At 43.0% G+C, this 26,389-nt stretch overlaps 1 protein-coding gene across 6 annotated transcripts in view; it reads left to right on the top strand.

Moving 5' to 3' along the window:
- The window catches only part of PDCD1LG2 (programmed cell death 1 ligand 2), a 100,522-nt gene that overhangs the window by 27,103 nt on the left and 47,030 nt on the right, over positions 1–26,389 (top strand). For 5 of the 6 annotated variants that reach the window (XM_045468029.1, XM_045468025.1, XM_045468027.1 and 2 more), the window contains exons 4-6: positions 3,478–3,747; positions 10,665–10,799; positions 16,151–16,200. In XM_045468029.1, the coding sequence (XP_045323985.1) occupies positions 3,478–3,747; positions 10,665–10,799; positions 16,151–16,200 (455 nt within the window). Of the gene's footprint in view, positions 1–3,477; positions 3,748–4,641; positions 4,953–10,664; positions 10,800–16,150; positions 16,201–26,389 lie in introns of those variants that run through there. The other variant, XM_045468030.1, reaches the window with a different exon arrangement.

Raw genomic sequence — 26,389 nt, 5'->3', positions numbered from 1 at the left:
AGATAAGGTTGAAGGAAGTAGCCATGTTTTACCCAGAAGTCAAAGACGATATGGAATCTTGCCAGTTATCTTCAAACACCCGAAGGATCATATGCAACAGTGAATAATAATTGCTAACATTAACCGAGTTTTTGCTATATTCTAGGCACCTAAGTCATTCAATCATCCTAACACCTCTGTTAAGGATAAGTATTATTGTACAACCAGAAGGCTCAACAGGTCATGTAACCAGCCCTTGGCTCAGCATAGTCAGACCTTTCAGACTTCTGTCTACTATGCTGCCCCCATGTTGTCTTATTAAACCAGGCAATTACCAATGGGTTGAAGCTGCCCAGAAGCAAAGTTTGGCTTGGCAGAAGGATGATCTTTCCAATGAAAGTTTAGCTTTCTTATTGTCTAATCATGGTAATGGCTACTCCTGAAAGTAGGAGCTTCCATTAATCGACGTATTTTGCCCAAAGTTAGTTATCTAGCAGGTTACTAATATCAGAAAAGTGTTAGTAAGATAAAAAGGGACATTTCATAAAGATAAAGTCAAGACAACAGGGAGACATAACAATCCTAAATGTGTGTACATCTAGCAACATAGCTTCGAAACATATAAAACAAAAATAAAACAGACCTAAAAGGAGAAATAAATCCTCAGTCATGTTTGGAGATTTCAACTCATCTCTACTATAATGGATAAACAAAAAAGAAAATAGAAGGGTTTAGTAAACACAACCATCTTGGCCTAACTGACACATACAAAACTTATACCCAACAACTGCAGAGTAGGAAGTTGGACTATTTTTAACTTTAAGATGACTTTCATCTCTGAAATTCTAAAGTTTACTCATCTTTTCCTAAGAATATCTCCCTTAGTCCAGCTTCCCTGTTGTGTGTTGCTAATAATGTATTTTCAGCCATTTCCCAAACATGCATGAGGCTGTGGAGGTGTCTTTAATGTTGTAAACATGCAGGCCGTGGGCTCCCATCCTTTCCCCAAACCTTGCTGGTTCTTTTAAGTGAACATCTCTCTCATCTGCTTCCTCATTTGTATATCCCACATTATAGCCTCAGCCTACCTCCCGATTCCTGGCCCCCCGACCTCTGAAACCACCTCTCAACCTGGCCCTCAACCTGGCTTCTTGTTCTGAGCTATCCTGCAGGAACCAGCCACACCTTCATATGCAACACATTGCTGCTATGAACCCATTTATTCTTCTCCATCCCCCCAAAGACCCCAGAACTTACAGAAATAATCTACACCAAAATAGGATGAAATGATTATAAGAGGACATCAAACCAAGGGAAAATACGTGTAGGTAAATAACGTAAAATGAGAGATAAGGGGAGTCCTCAAAAATTCATGCTCCAAATACTATTGAATTGCTAGAGGTAGATCAAAATTGGTTTCAAGGACACTGGTAGGTCTAACTGGTTCAACTCCTCAGCAGGATGCTTCAAAACCTGCTTCTCCTCATCTTCCACTAGTTCCGTGTGCCTCTAATTCCCCCTGGGAAAACATGTCCCCCCCCCTTCTGTGTCTATTGCTCTATCCCCAGACTTTTGCAATTACAGAGAGAATCATCGATTCCAATGCAGAATTCAGAATAATGTGGCCATGACTGGCATGAGTTCAAGTCCCTCTACCTACCCCAGATTCCAGCTGTTTTGAATTTTACCTACCTCATAGGGTCCTTGGAGAGTTTAACTGGGATAATGTGTGTCAAGGAGATAGAATCAGGTTTTAGAGCCACTCACCCCTGTTCCTCTCCTTGGACCCCTGGTCCAAGTCCTTGACCAGGTGAGCTCTACGCACAAGAACCAATAGCCAAATGGGAAATGTTTGTTAAATTAGTAAGTGGATGGGCACATGATTTTCTCCCTTCCCCTCTCGGTACTTTAAGTCTTCTCTGGTGATTTACACTGGAGAACATGACTTAGAATAAGGGCCTCTTTTTTCCTGCACCCCCATCCTAACTTAGAGTAAATGTTTGCCGAACAGACCCTAAAATTACTCATCTATCCAGCCTCATGGATAATAAAGTCCATCCCACCCACCCAGTCACAAGCAGAAGCTGGAATACTGTGAGCCAGGAAGATTTCAGAGCTTTTTGAGGCAGGCAGGTCAGTAGGCCCAACTGAGTATGCTTTACTGCATGGAGACAAGAACTTCAAGAGAGGCCCACAGACCATGAACCACGCTTCCAGATGAGGTCACTCACCGCAGTGAACAGTGACCCCGTGAGCGTCTTTGGCTATAACTAATCAAATTAGCAACTCACAACACAGAGACACAAAGGGAAGTACTCAAGGGGCAAAACTGTGGAGAGGGGCCTGAACATTCCTCCCCCTTCCACAGTACGTGAAATCACACAGCGTGAAGCTTAGCACCTAGAAAGCACTTACTACCTCATACACATTTGATGTTTTCCACAGGGCTGTCCTCATGATTTTAATGTAAAATTGCTTTTCAGGATGGGTGTGCCTGTTGATACTCCTCCCAACAGTAAGACAAAAATGGTTTCATCACACCTGAGCCACAAACACAAAGATTGTATCAAAATTCTGTTTCTTAAAAATTTCCTAGCTAATGGAAGTTAGTACTCATTTCCACTTCCCTTCACCAAAAACCAACAGATTACTTTCCATACTCCCTGGTATCTGCATATGTTGTTAATATGTCTTTATTTTGGGCTATCATCTAAGATAACAATTTGTCCTTGTGTCTTATTGCTTTCGATGTCATTTGTATGCATTTTAGATCTCAGTTTTTTAGAGGGTAGGGAGCCACTTTGGATTAATTCACTCAGCATACACTATACACAGGTATGTGTGTGTGTGTGTGTGTGTGTGTGTGTGTGTGTGTGTGTGTTGTACAGGATAAGTAAGTAATATAACTAATTCTTAACTCTTTATAGGTAGAATCTAGGTCTTTATTTTTTTCTCCTCCTAATTTCATAGAGAAGGGAGGAAATGGGGAAGTGGGAAGAAAGTTTTCTTCTGAAAAGATGTTGGAAGAAGCACCAAGTAAAACAAGAATGTGGGGATTATCTAGTGATTTCATTTAACCACCTCTGTCATTTCTCCAGTCCCCGATTGTAAGATAATTTACAGGAATACAGGAAGCCACAGAGTGTGATAGTGGAAAGCACTGCTGAGACTTGGAATCAAACTTCCAATGTGCAGATGTTGGCTCCAGCAATTATTAAAGCCTTGTGACTCTGGGCAAAATACTCAACCTCACTCGCTTCAGTTACCTCCAACAAAAATTGGGAATACCAACAACACCATTTTTGTTATATTATAAAAATGAAATCCTTCGATGTCAGTAGCATGATATCTGGGACACAGGAAATGTTTACAAAATTAAAAGCATAATTACTTAATATTGGTAATGATAATTTTAGCCATTTCACATGGCAGTGAGTACGGAGATCTCTAGGAATCAGAAAAGAAAAACTTACTTCTTTTTCCTTTTGTATTATCCAGCTTCCTACAAGAAAATAAACACTCATATCCTTAAGATCCCAGGGGTAGATGAGGTACAGCTCACCTGCCAGGCTGAAGGTTATCCCCTGGCAGAAGTGTCCTGGCCAAACGTCAGCGTCCCTGCCAACACCAGCCACACCAAGACCTCTGAAGGCCTCTACCGGGTCACCAGTGTTCTGCGACTAAAGCCACACCCCGGCAGAAATGTGAGCTGTGTGTTCTGGAATGCTAACGTGAAAGAACTTACTTCAGCCGTCATAGACCCTCATGGTAAGAGCAGCCCACCCTTCCTGACTCCAGTAGTCAGGAAGTAGATGGCATACTCAGAATGAGTAATTGGAGGATAGCGTAATAAAAAGTCTATTTGTGGAGGTGTGGTCAGGATCTAGAGAAGCGAGTAAGGTTATTGCCGGACCCTGGGGCTTCAACAGTCAGAGGAGTGACTGCTACTGTTGGGGTGGTTCCCGGATGGAAGCCAGGGAAACCAATACCCCAACCTCACACTCCCCCCAGCCTCCAGCCTCCCACCCGCGGCACCCAGCTGCGAGTCAGAGAACAAGGGGGTCCCACTGATGTGTCTCAAAAAGGCCAACCTCTCAGAGCTCAGAACCCAGTGTTGAGGTGCAGAGGGTGAATCTGAAGAGGAAACAGATAATAGCCAGCACGAAAGCTAATCACTGTAATTCGGGCACAGTGCCTAGAGAGTAGAATAAATGTGACTTTGCTGGCTCTGCTGACACTCAGGTGGGTATGGGGTTTTCAAGGAAAGCTGGCCTTTTGTAAAATCTTTCAGAGCCTTTGCTGATGGCTCTGTGCCCCATACTTTAGAACTTCATACACCAGGGAAATTTCAAACAATTTGGGAGTCTGTTTTATTTTGTAGTTGCTGGGTAAGAACATCTATTTGCCAAATAAGAGCAACTCTACACCTAGTATCAAAATTCTTCCCTAAGACACAGGTCACCTTCTCACCAAGCTCATCATAAGGTTCCTCTTGCCCCATCTAACAAACTGCTGCAAACTTTGTGGGCTTGAGACAACACGAATTTACTAGCTTACACCTTTGAAAATCAGAAATCCCAAATGGGCTTCACTGGGCTTTAGTCGAAGTGTCGACAGGATTGCAGAGGCTCTAAGGGAGAATTATATTCTTGTTTTTTCTAGCTTCTGCATTCCTTGGCTCATGGTCCCTCTTCCACCTTCCAAGCCACCAGCTGCATCCCTCAGACGTCTGCTTCTGTCATCACGTCTTTCTTTAATTCTCCTGCCTCCCTTTTCCACCTTGTAAGGACCCTTGTAATTGCATTAGACGCCTTCCCCTAACCTGATAATTCAGGTTAATTTTCCCATTTCAAGGTCCTTAATATAATCACATCCGCAAAATCCCTTTTTGCCTGTGGGGTAACACGTTCACTGGTTTCAGGGATTAGAACATGGACATCTTTGAGGGAGCCATTATTCTGCTACCGTACCAGCAAAGGATATAATCTCCGAATAAAGGGCAGTCCCTAGCACTGCTTAAATTTGACATAATTTATAGAAACTTTAATATTGTCATTATATTCCACTTTTTGCCCTTTGTCTTAGTTAGACAAAACAGAGCCTACGATAGGAGCTCGTGTGGCATGCCAGTATTTAGGTGGTGGCCTCAGGGAGCAGGGATGGGAGGCTTAGGAGATTCAGACTGGAAGCCAGAATTGAAGTTGTTGCTATCAGGAAAACGGGAGCTCAAATACCCAAAGACCACCCGGGAAGTGTACAGACAGCCTCCCACGATGCTCACTCAAAACACTTCAGGTAGAGGTCATCTCCTTTCACCCCTGTTGGTTGACAGCAGTCTGCAGGACTGTGCACTCCATGCTGGGAGCTATGCATGCATGTGGGCTGAGTGAGTTCCCCCCAGCACCTGTAGTGTCAAGTAATCCCAGGGCAGAAAGCAAAGTACCCATTTGAGGTGAATGAAGCAAGTCAAAGGTCACCAGACTTCTCCCGAGCTGTGGCTGAAGTTAGAGGTGAAGCCAAGAGGAAGTGAGACAGGACTGCAGCAGTCTGTCCCTTGCCCTATAAGCCCCGTGACTAAGCCTTCAGGCTGGGAGGCAGCCATGAAGCCATATGGTATCTCTTCACAAGATTTCATAGGTAAGAGTTCATAGAACAAGCTACAGTTCTGGCTGCTGAAGTGGATGCCAAGCCATAACCGATCATTGTCCTCTCTCTCATCCCCACACATTCTAGATCTCCCTCACTCAGCACTTCAGATGGAGCAGAGGAGTGGGGCGGGGAGTGGGCTGGTGACACTCGCTTTCAACCCTGAGAGCGCCGAGCCCTTGGTTGCCTTGTCCAGAACAACTGACTTGCTGCAGTTGCCTTTTCTTTGTTATTACTGAACGTGGAAGTACAAAAATCAGAGAATCCATGGATCCCCGAGTTCCAGACCTAACCTTCAGTGCCTGCATTAGCAGCTCTCACGTTCTTCATGGTAATCAAGACTAATCGCTCTGTCAGTAGAGAACTTCTTTTCTCTGCCTGCTGGTCCACCCATGGGTAGAACTCAAGCTATGAATTTAGATGCAGTAGAGCATATCCCTTGATGGAAGCATTTGCCACTAGGAAGCTGGACCTTTAATCCAGTAGAGCCTAAATTTGTGCGGATAAGAAGGAAAAATCCCACATGTGGGTCACTGAACGTAACAGTGAGAAGGACCAAGCTTCAGCATTGAGGAAACCCTGGCACAGAAGCAGCATGTGCTTGAGGTGAGACTATCAGGGGGAAGTGAATCAGAACCTGACTGGAACCATCCATCATTCAGCCACATTCAGCCCTGGCTGAAATCAGGGCTGGGACAGACAGGATAGAAGCTGGGGCATCAAAGATATCTGCTCTATCTCAAATTAATTTATATTTCATCATGAACTGGCAGGACTGAGGACTTTGAAGTGACTCAATCCCCATCTTATCATTAATTTCCCAGGATTTTCTTCGGGAGTAAAAAACCCTCCCTGATATAGTTTTCAGGGGCAGCCAGTCGCCTTCTCATTGCCACCCCCTCTACCAACCCCCCCCCCAATCTATCCACACTTTACTACCCAATTCCAACACGAAGGTTAGCCCAGCTTCTTTCTAACTGAATGGATTTGAGAAAGTGAGACAGTAAAGAGAGATGTCATGCTAAGAATCTTGGTAGAAATGAAGACATTAGAAACACCTCATTTTTAGGGTCAACTTTGAGGAAAAATAGTGAATTAGGCAAGCTGGTCTTTAACGTTCTCTACCTCTCTTTTTATCACAGTGCAGATCCTGAGACTTGACACCTTATGAAAATTGAGATACAATTAATTCATACTAGGGCTTTAGAGGCTTAAATACTAACAATCACAGAGGAATTTATTTTTCTTGGAATTGTTGAGTAACTGTCCTTTGCTGTGTGGAATTTCCTGCCTGGTTAAGTGTAGGCCAGTACTTTGGATGGAATGTGGTTTTCCAGAAGGATCAGGGAAATAGGGGCCTGGGTAAGATGAACTTGGAGATAACTGGAATCTAGCCTTTGCACCACCGATTACATCAGTGTTTTTTTCTTTGCGGTGGAGAAGTAGGAAGGGCACACTGACCATTCCTCTGGAGACTTTGAACCAGTGATAAATTATGAATGAATGAAGGTGGTTCTTCTTTTCATGGAAGTCAGTGTAGCTGAATGAATAGTCAACAATCACAGGAGAGGCCCATGGGGTCTGCATCAGCTCAGGATCTTCTAGGATATCACTCATAAATGTAACTGGCAAGGGCAGTTAGAGACTTTCAGCCTACATTTACCTATTCTTCCCAGAATTATATTCATGCTACTACCTCCTGACATGGTTCCTGGGCTCTGGTCAGCTCTCCTTCCTCACCAGTGCTCTCTGAGATTTCTGGCACCTCTCCCACCCCCATGATTTCTCTGCTCAGGCAGTTTCTTCCACAGAAAACATAATTACTCACCCTCTTCACTGCCTTGAAGTCTGCCCTCTCTCCAGAGCAGCTTAGATAATCCCAGGGCACAAGGGGTCCTTCCCTTATCTCTTCTTCTAAGACTGATTACCTGTACCATGACTTGGTTTGCCTGTGACTATACTTGTCTTTTATCTTTCATTGTATTTTAATTGTTCACATGGGTCTTCTTTGTGGCAAAAGCTAAAACACACTGCCCATACTAAGTGCTCAATTAATGTCAGATTAGTGGGTTGGAGGATTGGCCTTGATAAAACAGTCCCATTATCCCAGCCAACAGACTGTGTGGACCACCAGATCAGAGCAGTCAAGTGACCCCCTGGTTTGTAGCACTAATACCAGCAACAAATAACCAGTCACACATCCTCCCACGGTTCCTGGCATTTTAAGCTGCTTTATGACTGTCCTTTTCCTGGTCATTCTCATCAGTTGAGTTGCTCATTGCTGATTCTGTGACCCATCACAAACTTCTCTAGAAGTCAGTGAATAAAGCAAATAGAGCAATGAGAGTCTGGTGGTGGGAGGTGCTCCAGTGTTTGTAGGATGGATGACTGAACATCCTAACTTGATCAGAAACAAAAGGGCAATGAGTCCATTTTCCTTTTGAAACAGGGTTTCCTCTGCTCAGCCCATTGTTGCATTTCCTGAGGAAATATAATGGGATTGGAACACAGGAAATAACTATAAAAACATTTTTATGGGGCCGGAAGTGAAGCCATCCAAGGAGACCTGGAGGGGACTCTCTGGCAGTGGTCAAGAGCATGGGCTCAGAAATCAAACAGACTTGATATTTAAATCCTCTCTCTGCCACTAGTAGCTTTCAGGACATGAACATATAACTGAGTCATCCTAGAACTTGGTCTCACATTTGTAGAATAAGAATAATGACAGATACCTTAGAGGGTGATGGTGAGGATTAAATGGAATATGCCTGCTAAGTCCTTAGCACTCAGAAAGTATGGAAACGGCGGGGGGGGGGGGGGAGGGAATATAGTGCCTCTACCAAGAAGCATGGCTTCCTTGAATGCATGGGACTGTGGGGAGGATGAAACCTAGTTTTCCTATTGTATCATCATATCATTGTTAAGTAACATGTAATTATTATAAAATAATTTATAAGAATATGTATTAGAATAAAGGCTAAGCTGCTACAACAGAGAGACCTCAAAATGTGACTCAAACAAGATAGAAGTCTATTTCTCTCTTAGGTAATTCAGAGCAGGTAAGTATCTATATTCCATAAAGTTATTCAGTGATCCAGGTTCTTTCCATCTTGTTGCTCGCCGTTCTCTAAAATGTTTTCTCTGTTGAATTGTCAAAGCCGGGTCACTGCCACATCAAAAAGGAAAGAGAGTCAGAAAGGAAAGTCAGAAAGGAAAAAGAATGGTGGAAGACTTATCCAATGTTTTAAGGCCAAGGCTCAGAAGACCCATGACTTGAACTTAGTTTACATGGCTGGCCCACATCTAACTGCAGGGGAGGCTCCAAAATGTAGTCTTGAGAAGCCATGTGTCCAGCTAATGACCTCATACTCGGGGAAAAGAGAGAATGGATTTCAGGGATAAGCATCAGTCTGCCACAAGGTAAATAAGGACAGGGAGGATCGGGCTAGGTGGACTAGGTAGACAGTGATTAACTCGGCCCAACAAATCCTTATTGACCTGTTTCATGTAGCTGGCACTTGGCTCTATAGGGGATTCAGAGATGACTTAGGTGAAGTCTTTGTTCTCCAAATACTTACAGTCTAAGCAGACTGATGTTCATTGTTAGAAAGTCTTGAGGGACGAGTAGAGCTTCTGTATGCAGAAGGGACTGTGAAGGAACCTTCAGAGGACAAGGGTTTGTAAAGAGTCACTGAGGTAAGGACTTCTCCTGTTGTGGGGACACTGAAGGTCTCAGGGCCCCTTGACTTACAGTGCTACTGCAGTGGTACTTAATAAGCACTTCCTAAAAGTAAAAGAGCTGTTGTAATTAGTACAAGCTATCCAATGTGTGCCTGAGCCAGGCTTCTGAACCCTTTCTTCCTTAATGTTCACCACACTGTTTTCAATAAAGACAAATATCTGCGGGGATGGAGATTTGATTAAACCAATCTGGGCTTGCAATCCTGGCTTTGCCACTTATTTGGCATTGATAACCTCAGATAGATTTTTTAGCATTTCTGAGCCTTACTTCCTGAACTCTAAAATGAGGGGCTCAGATTAAATGATGTCCAATCCCTTCTCAACTAAAACAATCTGTGATTCTCAAATGGCACTGAGATGGGGGAGAGGGAAGGCAGTTGGCAGGATTGAGCCTTTCCTCCTGAGCACTCTTGCCAGGTTTCTCCTGGACCACAGTGTTATGTTTATTCTGCAGTAGTTACTCCATGGGGCAAAATTCAGGCTTTTGGAAAGGGCACAGCTTACCTTGGGTATGCTTCTTTCTCCCCATTGTGAAGCCCCCTCCAGTTCTTCCTCACTGTCAGTCTGGAACCCTTATTCTAACTTCTAGATACTCAGAACTCTCCTTTACAAGGCCTTCCCCTGTCTCCAAAATTGCTTTTCTCACCCGCCTCTCCAGTAAACTCACCTTTTCCTCAGTGCCAGTCCTCAGTGATTAGCTGAGACAAGGAAAAGGACACGCTGTAGTAATTCACACTAAGGTATGAATGTCTGGATTTTGTATGTTAACACTATCTACAATATTATACTTTTTTCCCCAAAAGGATCCCTGTTAACCCTTGAAATTGACTAATGGTATAGATTCTAAACACTGTGAGTGCTTGACAGTGGAGGGGGAATACATGTTTGGGTTGAGAGACCATCCTACTGGAAAGAAAGAGATGATGATTGATAGATAGATAGATAGATAGATAGATAGATAGATAGATAGACAGACACAGTAGATGGATGAGAATGATGAAAAGCATAGAATCTGGAACCAGACAGCCTGGATTATATCTTAGCTCTGTCTCTTACAGTGCAACTTTGGAAACATTTCCCAGACACTCTGGACCTCCCTTTCTTCACTGGTAAAATGAGGGTCATAGCAAAGCCTGCCACATAGGATGGTCATGAGAAGTAAATGAACTAGTACCTGCAGCATACACAGAACAGTACCTGGTTATAACCTCCTCAGATGGTCAATTTGTTGGTCTATCTCTAAGTTCCCATGTAATGGGATTCTGGTGTTGTTTTGTTTTTTTTTTTTTTTCATCCAGGTGACCTAGAACCCAAGATCCCTTCAAATTGGCTGCTTCCTGTTTTCATCCCTTCCTTCCTCATTGCTTTGATTTTCATAGCTACGATGACAGCCCTAAGGAAACAGCTCTTCCAAAAGCTTTATTTTAGAAAGGGTAAGTGAGTTTTATTCGTGGTAACCAAGTGGACTGGGTGTCTGCAATGTGGGGTTCTGCTTGGCCCCAGCAGTCTACAGCTCCCCAGTTTCATACCAATCTCCTCAGGGCTTATGAATCCCTTTGGGCTCATCCTGATGATTTTTTCCCCAGAAGAAAACGGCCCTAGTCTTCTTCAGTGAACTGAAATCCTCATACAGAATATTTTTAAAGGAATGTTTTGTTCCTATGCTGAAATAGTTTGCTTTGTTCTCTGAGCCAAGAAGAGTCATTAGCCTCATGAGATCAGTGTCATTTTGGTAATGCAGACAACTATGTGGTCAGAGTTCACGGGCAGGAGGATGCCAAGATCACTTCTGAGGATTCCTTCAGTTCTCTCCTCCTCTTTCCACATTCTGGGTGTCAGCTGGGCTAAGCCCTCCCCAACCCCTAGGAATCTGAATCCCTTGGTTGGTAATGAAAGAAGAGAAGTGTGTGAGGCCATTTGCGGGCAGGAAAACCACCTGTTTTGATGGCTCCCTAATGTTTTTCAGACATTCAGCCCCTAATGTCTCCAGGGGCTCCCCTGGAGTCCCTCCTCAGCCTATCCTATTCTCACCCACCTACTCCTGTCATGTAACCTTTGAACCCTGGCCAGAATATCTGCAGACTTGTCTTTTGGTTTACTAAACTGCTCCTTTGTCAGCACCCAGTAAGCTCCTCCCAAGGTCTACACATGGCCTTGTTTATAGAAAAGGAAATGACATCTGGGAATAATCCAATAGGAATTGGGGGTGGCCATTATTTGAGAATTGGGAGGCTTTTTGGTGTTTGTTATGCTACATTTACAGTCTAACCTCTGTATTCTCATCTGTCTCAAAATACTATCATGCTCTATTTGTCCACTGCCCTATGTATGCGTTAACTTGGGTGCTAACCACAAAACTCTCTACTATAGAACCCAAGGAACTATTGTCAAAAGAAAGGGGAGTGGAGGTTGAGGAAGAAGGAAGAAGGAAGAAGGGAGGAAGGAGAAGAGGAAGAAGGGAAAAAGAAAAAGAGGAAGAAATGATAGAAATGGAGAGGAAGGGCATTTCACCATAAGGGAGGAATTATAGTGTCTTCTCTGACAGAACTTTAACTAAACAGAATCACTTCTTTTTTTCTTTAAACATTTTATTTGGGGAAGGGGGAGCAAGAGAGAGAGAGAGAGAGTTAATTTCAAGCAAGCTCCCCCTTAGCACAGAGCCTGACAGGAGTCTTGATCCCACGACCCTGGGATCATAACCTGAGCCAAAATCAAGAGTCGGATGCTCGACTGACTGAGCTGTCCAGATACACCAAACAGAATCACTTCCACAAATCTATGACCTCAGAGAGCCATGGCAGATGCCCCTCATTAGAATTTAATCTTCTGTCATTCTTCTTTCACCTCCCCCATAGACACCCCTCAGGAACAGGTCTATACCAAAGTTCTAGGCCTGCGACCTGAGAACTTAGTCACCTGAGAAATGAGCAACAGAGTTTTCTGTCCTTACCCTGTCTGGGAGAATGAAATGGGGTCACACTGAAAGGTAGAGCAGAAAAAAGTCTTTCCCTTATCCTTCACCCCAGTCTCAAGAGTAAGTGAGGCTATCAGTAGTTCCACACTAGGTGCAAGGCTTGGGTACCAACTGTGGTGGGAGACATTTGTTCCTCATAAGAGTTTTGAGAGAGTAAATTTGCAAATGGTTCCTTATTTGTTTGTAATGAGCCAGAGTGAAATCATGGCTGCCCGTATAATACAACGCCATACCCCAACTCACATGCGCTGGGATCTGCTTTCCCTCATGGGAGGCACGTAGACACACACGCACACACATCTGTGTGCCTTGCATGTGTCATGAAAGAAGGTTGAGAATGGCTGACCCTGTGAATAGAGATTTAAACCAGAGTCAGAAGGCTAGGTTGGGACCTGAAGCTGCCATTTATTGGCTCTATGATCTTGTACGAATTACCTAACTTCCTTGAGATGGCTTTTTCTATCTGTAAAATGGGAAGCAACATGAGAATGAGCATTTTACTGCTTATTGACCCAACCTCACTGCCACTACTGAGGTTCACCTGGACTGGAACAGAACCCTCCCAACTTGTCTCCCTGCACCCATTTTTGCTACCTGCAGTATGGGTCTATTTTCCCTTCTAGCCAGAACAGGCTTTCAGATTCTCAAGTCTACACGTCTCCATGATCAGACCTCGCCCATGGCTTCCCACTGCTCCCTAGGCGAAGTCCCAACATGCCCTGAGTGGTGTGGCTCACAATTCTGGCTTTTTCCTGAGACACCATCACCCTCGTTCTCTAACCTCTAGCCATGTGAGTGTCCTAAGTCCTCAGTGCCACCCCACCCCTTCAGATCTGAGTTTTCTCATGTAGCACGCGGTCCTCTTAAAGTATTTTCTTCTCCTTGTCCACCTGACTTGGTGTCATCCCTTAAAACTTGGTGAAGCTACTACTTCTTCAAGCCTCTCCTGATTCTGCCCCCCTCACCACACCCATTACAGGACATCCCCTTGCGAGATGCTTCCGGTACCTACTTCTCCTTCCAGCACCCTCAGCACACAGTTATACGTCTAGGACCTATTTCAATACCTTGGGCCACAAACTCTATTGCATCCCTTTTAATTTTCCAACTAATTCCTCAAGCACCCACCCGCCTGTCTTAGACATCCAATGTCTCCCCCTTACAGCATGGACTTCCCCACCTCCAACATACTGTCACAAGGCCAACTTAGCCCACAGGGCTGCTCCTTCCAAACAGACAGGGAGGCTCCTGGGGAGCCAGGGAGGTTCCCCTGAGGGCCCTGGTTTTGAGCTCTTTCTATTCCCGCCATGCACATCTCCGTTCCCTCTGGGGGTCTCCATCGACCATGCAAAGGCAGCCTTGCTGGTCCAGATCCCCACAAAGACCAGAGTGACCCAAGCTGACACTTTCCTGGCCCCCCTCATGTGTGCTTCCATGGTTCCCAAAGCAGGACCCTCAAGGGCTGATGAGGCAGAAGGGGCTTCCTGCTTTCCCCACAGCTGTGCCCAGCCAGCTTCTTCTGGCTGAGGTCTTTATGTTAAGTCTGGGATGCCAGTCCTAACTTCCTTCTCTTGAGTTCCTCTTCAAGCCATTGCTGTCCTGAACTCCTCAGTCTATCAGAGAGAGTCAAGTAAAGGGGTGGCTCTCTTAGTCCCTCTCTGCCCAGAAAGCTCATTGGCTCCTAAACGGACTTGCCCATCTATGACTCAGCGACCAGCTCTGCACACCACGCTGTACAGGGAGGGCAGCTGTGGCCAGTCCACAGAAGGTTCTGTTTACCATCTCTACCTGAGAGGAGCCCTCAACAGTGCGGGGCTCCAGGTGACTCACTGTGTTCTAGAGAAGGAGCTGGCAACTTCTGTTGCAAAAGTAATGTAAAGTTCTGCCTCATCTGTTGGTCTTTAAGTTTCATGACTGCAGGGGCTGTGTTTCTCTTATTTACCAATAAATGCCCAGTGTCTGAAACATTGCCTGGCACATGTAGATAGATGTTCAATAAAATTTTACACATTGAACCTACTATACGCAGGTATCCATGCTAACTTGCTCTGTATAATATAATAGCCGTATGTGGTTATTCAAATTTAAATTAAATAAAAATTCAATTACTTGGTCATGTTTTAAGTGCTCAATATTGTTAGTGGTCAATAGCCATGTGGGGCTAGAGGCTATTGGACAGAGCAGATATACAATATTTCCCTCTTTGCAGACAGCAAAATCTGTCCCTCTTTGGACAGCACTGGACTAGACCCTTTACAAACTTCTTTTCAGTTAATTTTACAAAAACTTCTTGAGGCAAGGAGTAGTGTCTACACTGCACATGAAGCAACTGAAGCTTCAAAAGTATTCTTAAAGTCAAATAGCTGGGGTTTGAACATAAGTCTGTCTGATGCTGTATGGCCTTCTTGTTGCAAAATAATAAAAACTGACTCAATCTGGGTAGTATTATGTTGGGCAATGGAAGGAGAGAGTCTCAACCCAAAATAATTGAATGGCTTGATCATTGGCTGTGCCAATGGCAAAGTCAAGAACAGAATCCAGGAGGAGTCACCAGCTATAAAGAGACCAGATCTCTAGAACAAGCCTGCAGCTCATAAGAATAATATTTCTCAAACTTTCTGTTATAAGGAACCATTTATTTTTACATTTCCAATATGTTAGCATCAATGCTTTTGCAATATATACTAAAACTTAATTACTAAAAAGTAAAATAAAAAGAACAAAGACATACAACCATAAGCCCAGTTTTTATTGGATTCAATAAACCTCTGACATGTCAATAAATATGATCAGAAAAAAACACAGTAAAAGGATTACTATAGAAGTTGCTAAGTGTTATACTAAATCTCGGTAATTGTCTCATTGTGGGCTGGTAACAAATAGTTCACCCACCAGCCCCAGCCCATGGACTCTACACTTTGAATGGCACTGCCGTAAAAGACTGAGCTGGAAGTTTACAGGGATTTAAACCAAAGACCAAATATGTTGTCTGATGGTTAAGGAAGGACTACAGGATGGCAACACTTTCTCAAGCATTAGAGAGGACTGGACTGAAATTCCATCATTCATGGGCAATTTCTATGGGTTAACTCTTAGGCTCCTTTCAAATGTAACTCCTCTTCGGGGAGACTTCAGTGCTGGATAGAGGCCCTCAAAGTCCAGGCCAAGGGTGGTATTGTCATGAGGCAGTTGGTAAAAATCTAGTGTACAGAGCAAAAGCAGAATTAGGGATGCACAGAGTTTAGAAACCCGGGCATCAAGCTCTAGAAGGAAATCAGAGCCGGGACAGGGAACATGTGACATCAACGGTTGAAAAAGAGATGAAACCAGGGAAACAGTGGTGAACAACATCCTGTTATGTGAACTTGTGCTTCTGCCCTGAGTTCCTCTGGAACAATATCGGTCATGTACACCTTAGTATAAATTAATTGATCAGCCCTTTTGCTTCATGTAGGGCAGACCAGAAGGAAGTGACAGTCAAGAGCAAAGCAGAACAGGGAAAGAGAATTCTGAAGCCAGACGTTTCCTGGGGCTAAATACCCAAATTAAGAGTCCCTCAGCCTTTGAGTGCCTGGTGGCCAGGGCCTGAGAAAAGAATGGAAAAAAGAGCTACTATTTTGTTCATGGTTTTTGCCTAAGGGTACAGTTTTCCCTTATCTGTTGTTCAACCTGATGTCTCAAGCCACAGTAGGCATTTGGCCTCTACATGTGATTTATTTGGATTAACTTTTCATTCTGCCATCTGTTAGCCTATAAACAGCACACTTTTCTCAGTAATCTTATCCTGTCCCTGGGATTTCTCTTTTTCAGACACAACCAAAAGATCGGTCACCGCAGTAAGGAGGGAAGTGAACAGAGCTGTAAGTAGTCGTGACTTACCTTATCTCTTTCACGTCTTTTCTTCTCGTAGCTTAAATTAAGAAATAAGCCCTGTTCTCGGAATGCACAAAAGGGCAACGGAATAGTTTCAGCCTGCACAGAATCTTCCTGTTCAGTGGCATTTCTGCCCGTTGCTACTGTGACCTTAGGTTGTTCCACACCTCTCTTGGAGGGAAAAAAAAGTGTCTGCTGTGCAACCACAGAATAGTTGTGTACTCTTTGGTCTTTCTGTATTCCTAGGCATTACCGGGAATCTGCACAGGACATCAGGGCCCACATGCTTAGAAACACGTTTAACACTTAACAGCAAGGGAAGATACTCAAATCTGAACCAATCAACAACTCATGTTTTTGCAACCGTTGTTAAGTACATCGTTGGGGGCTGTGAGTCAAAGTTGGGGGAATAGAAGTCTCTTCATGAGGCTGACAGGCTTGGAGCTAGAATTTGTGGGAAAGGATATGATATGGAGGTCAGGAGAATTGGGGTTGCTAAAAATCATTCAGCCTGGTTGGATGAAATGTTTAGACCCTGGGGAAATAGTGTTTTGGGGACCAGACCTGGGTCCTCTTGCACAATGGGTATTTCTAGCTTTCTTAGGAAAACCACCTTTCCTTTTGAAATCTGGGGATCACATGGTATGACGCACAAGCTCATGAGTTTGCCAGAATCATAGGCAACTCATAGAAATTTGTAAATAACTTTGCTATCAGCTACTTGAAATATTCAGAACTGGTCATTTTAGAGTTCTGTTGAATGTGTCTGTAAAATTCCAGAGGCACCAACTGTGAAAACAACTCTAAAAAACCTTCAACACCAGGGTCAGTGCCTGGCAGCTCAGAAGCACAAAATATGACTGACAGGAATGACATTGGGCCCTGCTCCCTCCTACCACATCCCTGAAAGCCATTCGTGAAAACACATCCCATTACTATAATACTCGTACCTGGGCACAGAACAAGGAACAAAGGTCTGGACTATACTTAAGGTCTAGTTGTGCTGAATTGCTCTGAATTAACAATGAGATATTCTTAACTCAGAAAAGTTTCAGATTATTACTGGCAGTCCTAACTGAAACATCTGTTTCTTGAGAAACAAAACTCCTATAGTCCGATAGACTGGGATACTTGGTCTACATGTGGGTTTCCTTGGGGAAACCTCAGTATTTGTGCTTCATGAGCTCTGAGTCTTTGTATAAGCGTCTCCTTCAACTGCTCAGCATAAGGAAGAAAGAGAAAAAGGGTGTCTGCTGTAGAGCCACAGAACAGTTAGTCTGAGAGCAGAGGTGGTAAGGTAAACTCAGATGCCCAGACGGCCAGGCAAGTATTGAAATCAGAAAGAAGGGCACACTATAACCAGATAGGGGATGGTGACCAACTGGAGGGCATATTCCTGTGAATTTAGCACCAGGCTAACATTGTTGGAGAAGATGAAATCCAGATTTTTCTATAAAATGTCCTAGTTATTAAATGCTTGCTGGAAGTATTTCAAATACCAAACAAACCAAATAAAATATGTCCATAGGCTAATTGAACCTATGAGGGACCAGTTGCAACCTGCCCCCTAGAGAGAAAGTATTGTCAGAAAAGGGGTTAGAATCTGAGTAATGAAGGCAAAACCATGTATGTGAGGAATTGAGGGAGGCTCAAAGGCTTGCGGCCATTCTGCATGTCTCATCCTATGGCCTGCCACATGGCCTGAGTAGCACATGGTTAAGAGAGGGACTTTCTTGGATTAACAGGGTATCACAGCCATTTTTAAACAATAAATCTCCTTATAAGCAGAAAAACCTCATACTCTTTTTTTAAATGGTAGGTGAAATTCAAAGTAAAGTAAATATCTTGGTCAAAAGTCAAATTAAAGAAATTAGACTGGGGTGCCTGGATGGCTCAGTTGGTTAAGCATCCAACTTATGATTTCAGCTCAATGTTGATCTCAGGGTGGTGAGTTCAAGCCCTGCATTGGGCCCCATTCTGGGGGTGAAACCTACTTGAAAAACAAAAAACAACAAAAAGAGGAAAGATGGGAGGGAGGGAAGGAAGGAAGGAAGGAAAGAGAGTAATTCTCTTCTCTTTCTCCCAACCAGTAACATATAACTATATGTTTGCCTTCTAACCTGGGGAGGGAGAGTCAAGGAGGTGAAAGAATGATGCTTCTCTTCTCTCTTCCTCACCCCTCCCTGGCACTTAAATATGTGGTGTGATGTAAAGAGGTCAGGACCATTTAGATATACATCAAAGAGGGCTCACACAGGAATGTTCCTGGTACTTTTATTTACAATAGCAACAAATCAGAAATACAGGTGAATAGGAAATATAAACAACTAAAATGAAAGCACAAAAAATAGATGTATTTTTGAGATGGACAAATCTGAAAAATATAATTTGGGGAGAAAAGATACACAGAAGAAAGATAGAGACAATGTGTGGGCAATTATAGAGTTTAAAAACTGCAAACAACCTCTATGTAGTGTTTATGGAAATAGTAATGTGAAGTAAAAGTACAAAAACAACCAAATTTAACCTCTTAAACTGGGTGGTGGGGATGCCGATGGTGACGATATTATTCTCCTAGTTTGTTGTATGCCTGAAATGTTAATTTTTATAAAGAAGAGGTCATGACTAGAATTCAAGAGATTTAGACTCCAGTTTTTCTGTGAGCTACACAATCTAAGATAAGATCCAACAAGGGGCACTTGAATCTTCTCCAGAGAAACAGAACCACTAGGACACTGGCAAGTATGAAATCTATAGGGCAGGCTTGGGGGCTGGAAGAAGTTCAGGTAGGAGTTGAAAATTAGGAATCCAAAATCTGTAGAGTAGGCCAGTAGGCTGGGAACTCAGGTGACATGTCTATACTACAGTCTGAGGCAGAATTCCTTCTTCTCTGGGAAACCTCATTTGTTGCTCTTCAACTGATTAAATGAGACCCACCCACATTCTGAGAAGGCAATATGCTTTATTTTTTTTAATTAAAAAAAAATTTTAACATTTATTCATATTTGAGAGAGACAGAGACAGAGCATGAGTGGGGGAGGGGCAGAGAGAGAGGGAGACACAGAATATGAAACAGGCTCCAGGCTCCGAGCTGTCAGCACAGAGCCTGATGTGGGGCTCAAACTCACAAACAGTGAGAACATGACCTGAGCCGAAGCCAGACGCTTAACTGACTGAGCCACCCAGGCACCCTGAAATTTGCTTTATTTAAAGTCAACTGATGACAGGCATTCATCACATCTACAAAACATCTTTACAGCAACATCTAGACTAACATTTGATCAAACAACAGGGTACAATAGTTTAACCAAATGGACACAGAAGACTAACCATCACATGCACCACCACATGAGGGAGGCAGTCTTGGCTGGAGTAAGTGAATTTGTCAGACCGTCCTGAGCCTCAAAAAATAAAAGTATGTGACTATTCTCTGGTCACAGAGTTGTCCGAGAGGCCAGGGCTCTGTCTAAAACCTGTTCATCCATGAACCTGCCACCCCAGTGCCTGCAGACTCACTATTTAGGGTTTTCTATTTATTTCACAGGGTTGTTTCTCCTCAGCTCACTGCCTCTTTCAACAAAAAAAGGACATGTGTGGTATCAGAATCCTGCACTTTATGTGTCTTGAAATAATGAATAGTTGAGTAAATCTGGAAGGGGAAAAACAACCCTGTCACCAAAAGTACTTGATAAAATTAAACTGAAGGGTTTGGAAATGACTTGTCTGTCTTACTATCCATTTGTCTGTGCTTCTTATAGTTTATTCTGCAATAAATATAAAAATTGACTGATTTTGACCTAATTTATCTTACTACTAAACGACGAATATTGCTTAATTTTAATTGTGTTGGCCAGCTCAAAAATAAATAATTAATACAACTTTTACAACTAAAAAAATTTTTTTTAATGTTTAATTTTATTTTGAGAGACAGAGACAGAGCGTGAGCAGGGGAGGGGCAGAGAGAGAGACACACACAGAATACGAAGCAGGTTCCAGGCTCCAAGCTGTCAGCATAGAGCCTGATGTGGGGCTCCAACCCACGAACTGTGACATCATGACCTGAGCCTAAGTCAGATGCTCAATCGATTGAGCCACCCGGGCACCCCTAGAACTTTTTAAAAATTACATATTTTTTTCTGAGCAAAAATGAAAAAAAATAATCCATTGCACACAGATTACCGTGGTTAATATTTAATAGTGCTTTAATTTCTAATGTTTTTCTGTATTTAAATTTTATGAAATTAAATTATAGTATGTATAGCTTGATATAGTTTTCTGTAACTTAATTTTATGTCATTAGTATTACCCATGTGCTAAAAATATAATTAATGGCTTTGATATTTTATTGTATATATGGACTAGGACTTATCTAATTCTCTATTGCTCTACCTTTAGTATCTACCTCAGAGTTGTTTTATGTCTTTGTTATTTAAATATTGTCACAATTAGGGGCACCTGGGTGGCTCAGTAAGTTGGGCATCTGACCCTTGATTTTAGTTCCAATCATGATTTCATGGTTCATGAGTTCGAGCCTTGTGTGGGGCTCTGTGCTGCTTGGGATTCTCTCTCTCTCCCTCTCTCCCCTCCCCTACTCTCTCTCTCTTTGTTTCTCAAAACAAACAAGCTTACAATAAATAAATAAGTAAGTAAGTAAATAAATATCACCACAATTAATAATCTTATACACAGATCTTCATGTGCAGCTCCGATTATTACCATAAGGTAAAATCTAAGATGTAAAATTATGGAGTAAAGCTATAGACATTTTTAAGACTCTCAAAATATATTGCTGAATTGCCCTCTAAAAAGGTGTACCAACTTATACTAGCAATATATGAAAGATGTAGTTTCATCATTGCGTTTGTTCCAATGCTGGGTATTATCGTTTTTAAATTTTGCTAATTTAGAAATTGAAAACTGTACGTCATCATTACCTTAATTTGCATTTTCAAGTTATTAGTGAGATAAAAAATTTGCACAAATTTACAGGTTTTGTCTTCTTTTGGGAACTGTCTATGTATCTTTTGTTCATCTTTTTAGTTATGTCTTCACTTACAGTTAATAGTAACCCATTACCTGCTATCTATTTTATAAACTTGCCCTTGATTTGTCACTTACTGCTAAGCTACTTTTTCTTATATGAAGAAAACAGTATTGGGTATAGTAAAATTGGGCTCACAGGACCATGTCATAAACATAAATGTCCTATATGTCACATATTTATCAAAAGAAAATAAATGTATTAATTATAACAGTTATGCTAGATAAAAAGCTTACAGGCAATAGGATCCACGGTTCCCAGAGGACCAAGTTATACATCTCTAAGAAGCAGGTGCAGTGCCTTCTTCCTTTAAGAGCCCATCACATCCTGGGATGCATTGTACTTTCAGTAGGCACCTATGAAATGCTGGCCAACCAACGTTAACATTCTATTATCCACTAACATATATCAACTCCTTTTTAAGGAGTAGGTGAACTGTAGCCAGGGGCCAAATTGCCTCCTGTTTTTGTAAACAAAATACTATTGAAGCACAGCCATGCTCACTGTTTCCGTATCATTCCCAATGTTCACACCCTTGCCCCCCGCCTCTGATGGCAGAGTTGAGTAACTGCCTCAAAGCTTATATTGCCCATAAAGTCTAAATACTTTACAACCTGGCCCTACAGAAAATGTTTGGTGCCCCAGAAGTTCTCCATGGCCCTGTGCCTTCTCTCACCGTGAATGTACTTGGTCTTGTTCTAAATACTCTAACGCTACCCCCAACTCCTATCTCAGCTCCATAAAGTCTGAGGACAGAGCCCCTCTGGGAAGAGCTTGGTCCAGGCAGCTCAGAGCTCTCGATCTCCCACCTCTATCCTCTGCCATCCCAGCTCTGCCTCACCCCCAAACCACCCACGTGGGGACAGTCAAGTTCTAGACTGTCCAGGAGTCATCCTGACCCTCCTGTTCTTAGTCACATCACCTCGGTAGCTAGAGTCCTGGGACTTGCCCTGAGCGTATTTGTCACACATATTTCTGACAAGACTTTGATACAGATAAACAGTCTCCCTTCCCACTTAAGAAGGGATGGGCTTGGTGGTTTTGCTTCACTGACCAGAGATTGAAGCGAGACCTGATTAATGTGAGAATGCCCAGCAGGGCTCAGAAGCTCAGGCATCAGCTGCACAGGGCTTGATTTTCCACTCCATAGCTCTGCCTTGAACTTTTTAGGCAACTCTGGGAAAGGTGTTGCCTATTCTTATTTTTGTGGAAATCCAGACTTCTCAGCCTCCCCAGATGGGCTTTCAAGGCCTTAACTTTATTACAGGATCAAAAGACTCAGATCAAACTAAATGTGGCCAAAGAGCTCATTACCATCCTTCTCCATGGTGGATGTGGTGGTCATTAGTGTTATTTCACATATTTCCTGGATCTCTTGCTTTTGTGTGATGTAATAGGATTGCACTTCTCTGCCCTTAATTTGTAGTTAGGTGTGGTCATGTGATTTGTTTTGGTCAACTAAATATAAGCTTAAGTGATGTGTGACTTCTGGGTAGAAGATGTAAGGCCTAGCTTGTGCTTTGCTCTATTCTTTTTCCATCTGGTGTGGCAACTAGCAACATTTGGGGTAGTGTTGCTACATCAGCATGGGTCTCTGAGTAACTACAAATAATGGTCAGCCCCTTGCTGACCCTCAGTGGACAGGGAAGCTTTGTTTACTATTTGATTTAAATAACAGAGATTTGGGGGTTGTTTGTTACTGCAGCATAATCAAGTCTATCCTGACTGATTCAACAGGGAAATCCTGGAACCTCAACTCAATACACTATATATTGTCACTTACAGTTCTGCTTTGGAGGAGTGATAATATGGGGAAAGGCTTTCTATATAACAAAAAGAAAAGAAGAGTAAGATATAAAAATACACTTACTATATCATTAATGCTTTATTTAAAAAATGTTTTTAATATACCGTCACACCCTTCTCCCAAAGAAGTGAAGAAAAATATTTAAATGCCCATAATCATTATATTCTGGAAACTTGTATTGTTTTCTTCTTTTATATTTTCTGAGTTTTCTTTGTACTTGAATACATTTTAAAATGTTCCAATGTTGGGGCACCTGGGTGGTTCAGTCGGTTAGGTGTGTGACTCTTGATTTTGGCTCAGGTCATGATCTCGCGGTCGTGGGATCAAGCCCTGCATTGGGCTCTGCCTTCAGCACAGAGCCTGCTTGGGATTCTCTCTCTCCATCTCTTTCTGCCTCTCTCCTGCTCACGGGCACGTGCTTTCTCTCTTACTCTCTCTCTCAAAATAAATAGACATTAAAATAAGAAAAATAAAAAAATAAAATGTCCCAATGTATCACTTTTAAGTACCCAGGGGTGCTTGTTAGATGAAGGATGATCTGTCTCTATCCTCACCTCTCACTGTATATATCACCTCTTCGTATCCTATATAACAAATGCATATACAGAACTCTCCATGGGGTCCTTGTCAACTTTAGGGAGAGGAATGCTATACCCTGTTTCAAGGACACATACCAATGTCTTAGTTGCTTTTCAGAGCTTCTTAACCTAGTGAGCCTACAAGGAGTGGATCCATACTCCAAGAATGTAAGAGATCAGGCTTGGGACCATGGCTTCTTGATCTTGTGCAGGCCACCGAGCTATCAACCAGAATAGCTTCAGGAGTGGATTCTGATCCCATAGATCTATATCATGTTTCCTTTTAAAAAAAAGTTATCCTAGTCATCATGACATGGTTTGTTAGAGATTACAAACCATGTAACCTGACTTCCTCATTTTGCAAATGGCAAGATTTGGACTAAGGGATGTTACATAACTTTCTTGAGTGAAATAATAACAGAAAAATAAAAGGTCTTGTGATTCCCAGTATAGTGCTACTCGTTAATTCATTCACTCTGAAATATGCACTATTTGCAAGAGTCTGTCAGGTCGGCTGTGTGGAAGTCGTAAGGGTGAATGAGGCACAACATTAGTATTCCAAGATTCTTACAATCAAGAGTTGGAGATAAGGTACTCAAAACACTGTTTTCATTGGTATAATTTGGGCTAAAATGAAAAGAGGCCAGATTTCTGTATACCCCTAGCAGTTGATCAAATCTGTGTTTGTTTTGTTTTGCCTGAGTCTCTTGTCTTCCCCTTAGGAACTTCCACCTAAGAACTGACCATAGCCTCCACATGCCGCCATGGTGCAGGTGACTTCTCTGTGCAGTGGTTTCCAATCTTTTCTTTCTTTTCTTCCCATCATAACCGTTTCATAAAGGAAACATTAGAACACCTGTACATACTGAGTGGGGAAACTTGAGTCCTCCTCCTCTGGGTCTCCTTTACTGTCACTGCTATGCACACACTTCTGTCGTGAATGCATGGGGCTTTTTCCCCACCCGGAAGTTCTCTGGGATACCAGCTTGGTGTCCTACGATTTAACTCAAGTCTGACCCTATGTCGCTGGGGATGGCATGAAATCCCACCCGTTAAGGGCTCAGTCCCACAAGACTGCCCTCCCCACCCTCCACCCCCCACTTCAGATGCCAATGGCCAGCCCAGGCTGTCACCTCTGCTTCTGACCAATCAGCTATAAATAATCTGAGGTTCCCACCATCCCCTCCTCAGGTTCGGTGAATTTGATAGAGCAATTCCCAGAAGCAAGGAAAACAGTTTACTTACTGTTTACCAACTTACAATAATGGGTTATAAACAATACAGTGAACATCTGATAGAAGAAATGCATATGGCAAGATATGTGGGGGCGTCCACACTCTGTGTGTGTGCCACTCTCCCAGTACCAACTTGCGCTCCACAACAGAGAAGCCCCTGGAAGCCCTACTTCAGGGATTTTTATGGAGGCTTTATCACATAGGCATGACCAATCATTAACCCCATCTTTAGCCCTTCTCCCCTCTCTGGAGAATGGGGTTGGGGTGAGGGGTGGGACTGAAAATTCCAAGCTTCTCACCATAGCTTAGTCTTCTTGGTGACCTGTCCCCATCCAGGAGCTCATCAAGATTCACTTCATTACAACAAAAGACACTGCTGTCATCCAGGAAATTTCAAGGGATTTAGGAACTCTGTCAGGAAGTGAAGTCAAAGACCAAATATTAGAACAAAGATGTTCCCAATGCTCTTATCATTTAGAAAATTACAAGTGCTTTAGGAGTTCTGTGCCAGGAGCCCCGGGCAGAGACCAGTATATATATTTCAATTATCTCACAAAAGCATGTTAAAACAGTGGTGAAACCAGACTGAGGGGTATATACACCCTGCCTTAGGTCCCTGCAAAGGCCTCTAAGGTACATTGTGCTTCTTGGAACATATTTGAAAAATCATGAAGCGCTCAAACTATCACTTTATCCCAAAGCCCACCTTATGTACCTATCCTCAGAATCCCCAGAAATGCCCACCCCACATCCAGCTTCCTTCCGTGTAGAGCGCGGCTGTTCCAGGGAGGTGGGTGGGGGCTGGAAGAGGAAGAGAAAGTAACCTCCTCACTCACCTGGTTTGTGAGGGTTTTAAAAAAATGTTTATTTATTTATTTATTTTTGAGAGAAAGAGAGAGTGCAAGCAGAGGAGTGGCAGAGAGAGAGGGAGAGAGAGTCTCAAGTAGGCTCCATACTGTCAGCACAGAGCCGGCTGTGAGGCTTGAACTCACGAACCATGAAATCATGACCTGGGCAAAATCCAGAGTCAGACGCTTAACTGACTGAGCCCCCCCAGGTGCCCCTGGGCTTGTGAGTTTTTAATTGTGTGAGAAGTCTGTGTATTTTGTATTTTAGTTCCCTATGGCATTACAAGAAGTACAAATAATACATGAAAATTCAGAGATGGAGAAAGTATCACTTTAGGCTGGGGACAATCAGGGAAGAGGGAAGGCTTCATGGAGGAGGTGACATTTGCACCAGGCAAACAGGCGAATAACAGACTATTCTAGATAAAGGGGACACAGGGGCAATGGCAGAGGCAGGGGGACATCACATCTGTAGAAAAAGGCGTGTGATCCCAGCCTGGAAAAAGCTAGGTGTGAGACCAGAGGGAAGCTGGTTGGGGGCCCTGCTGTGAGCCAGGAATTCCAGGCAAAGGAGGTTAGATGTTGCTCCTTAGGCATGCATGCCTCAGGTCTCAGCAGGAAACAGAGGCCACACTCAGAAGGGGTGACTGAGGCAAGCTTACTAGCT

Source organism: Leopardus geoffroyi, chromosome D4 (genome assembly GCF_018350155.1).
Source record: "Leopardus geoffroyi isolate Oge1 chromosome D4, O.geoffroyi_Oge1_pat1.0, whole genome shotgun sequence".
Lineage (NCBI taxonomy): Eukaryota > Metazoa > Chordata > Mammalia > Carnivora > Felidae > Leopardus > Leopardus geoffroyi.
Note: the sequence above shows the minus strand (reverse complement) of the source record. Positions and strands in the feature narration are given on the sequence as shown.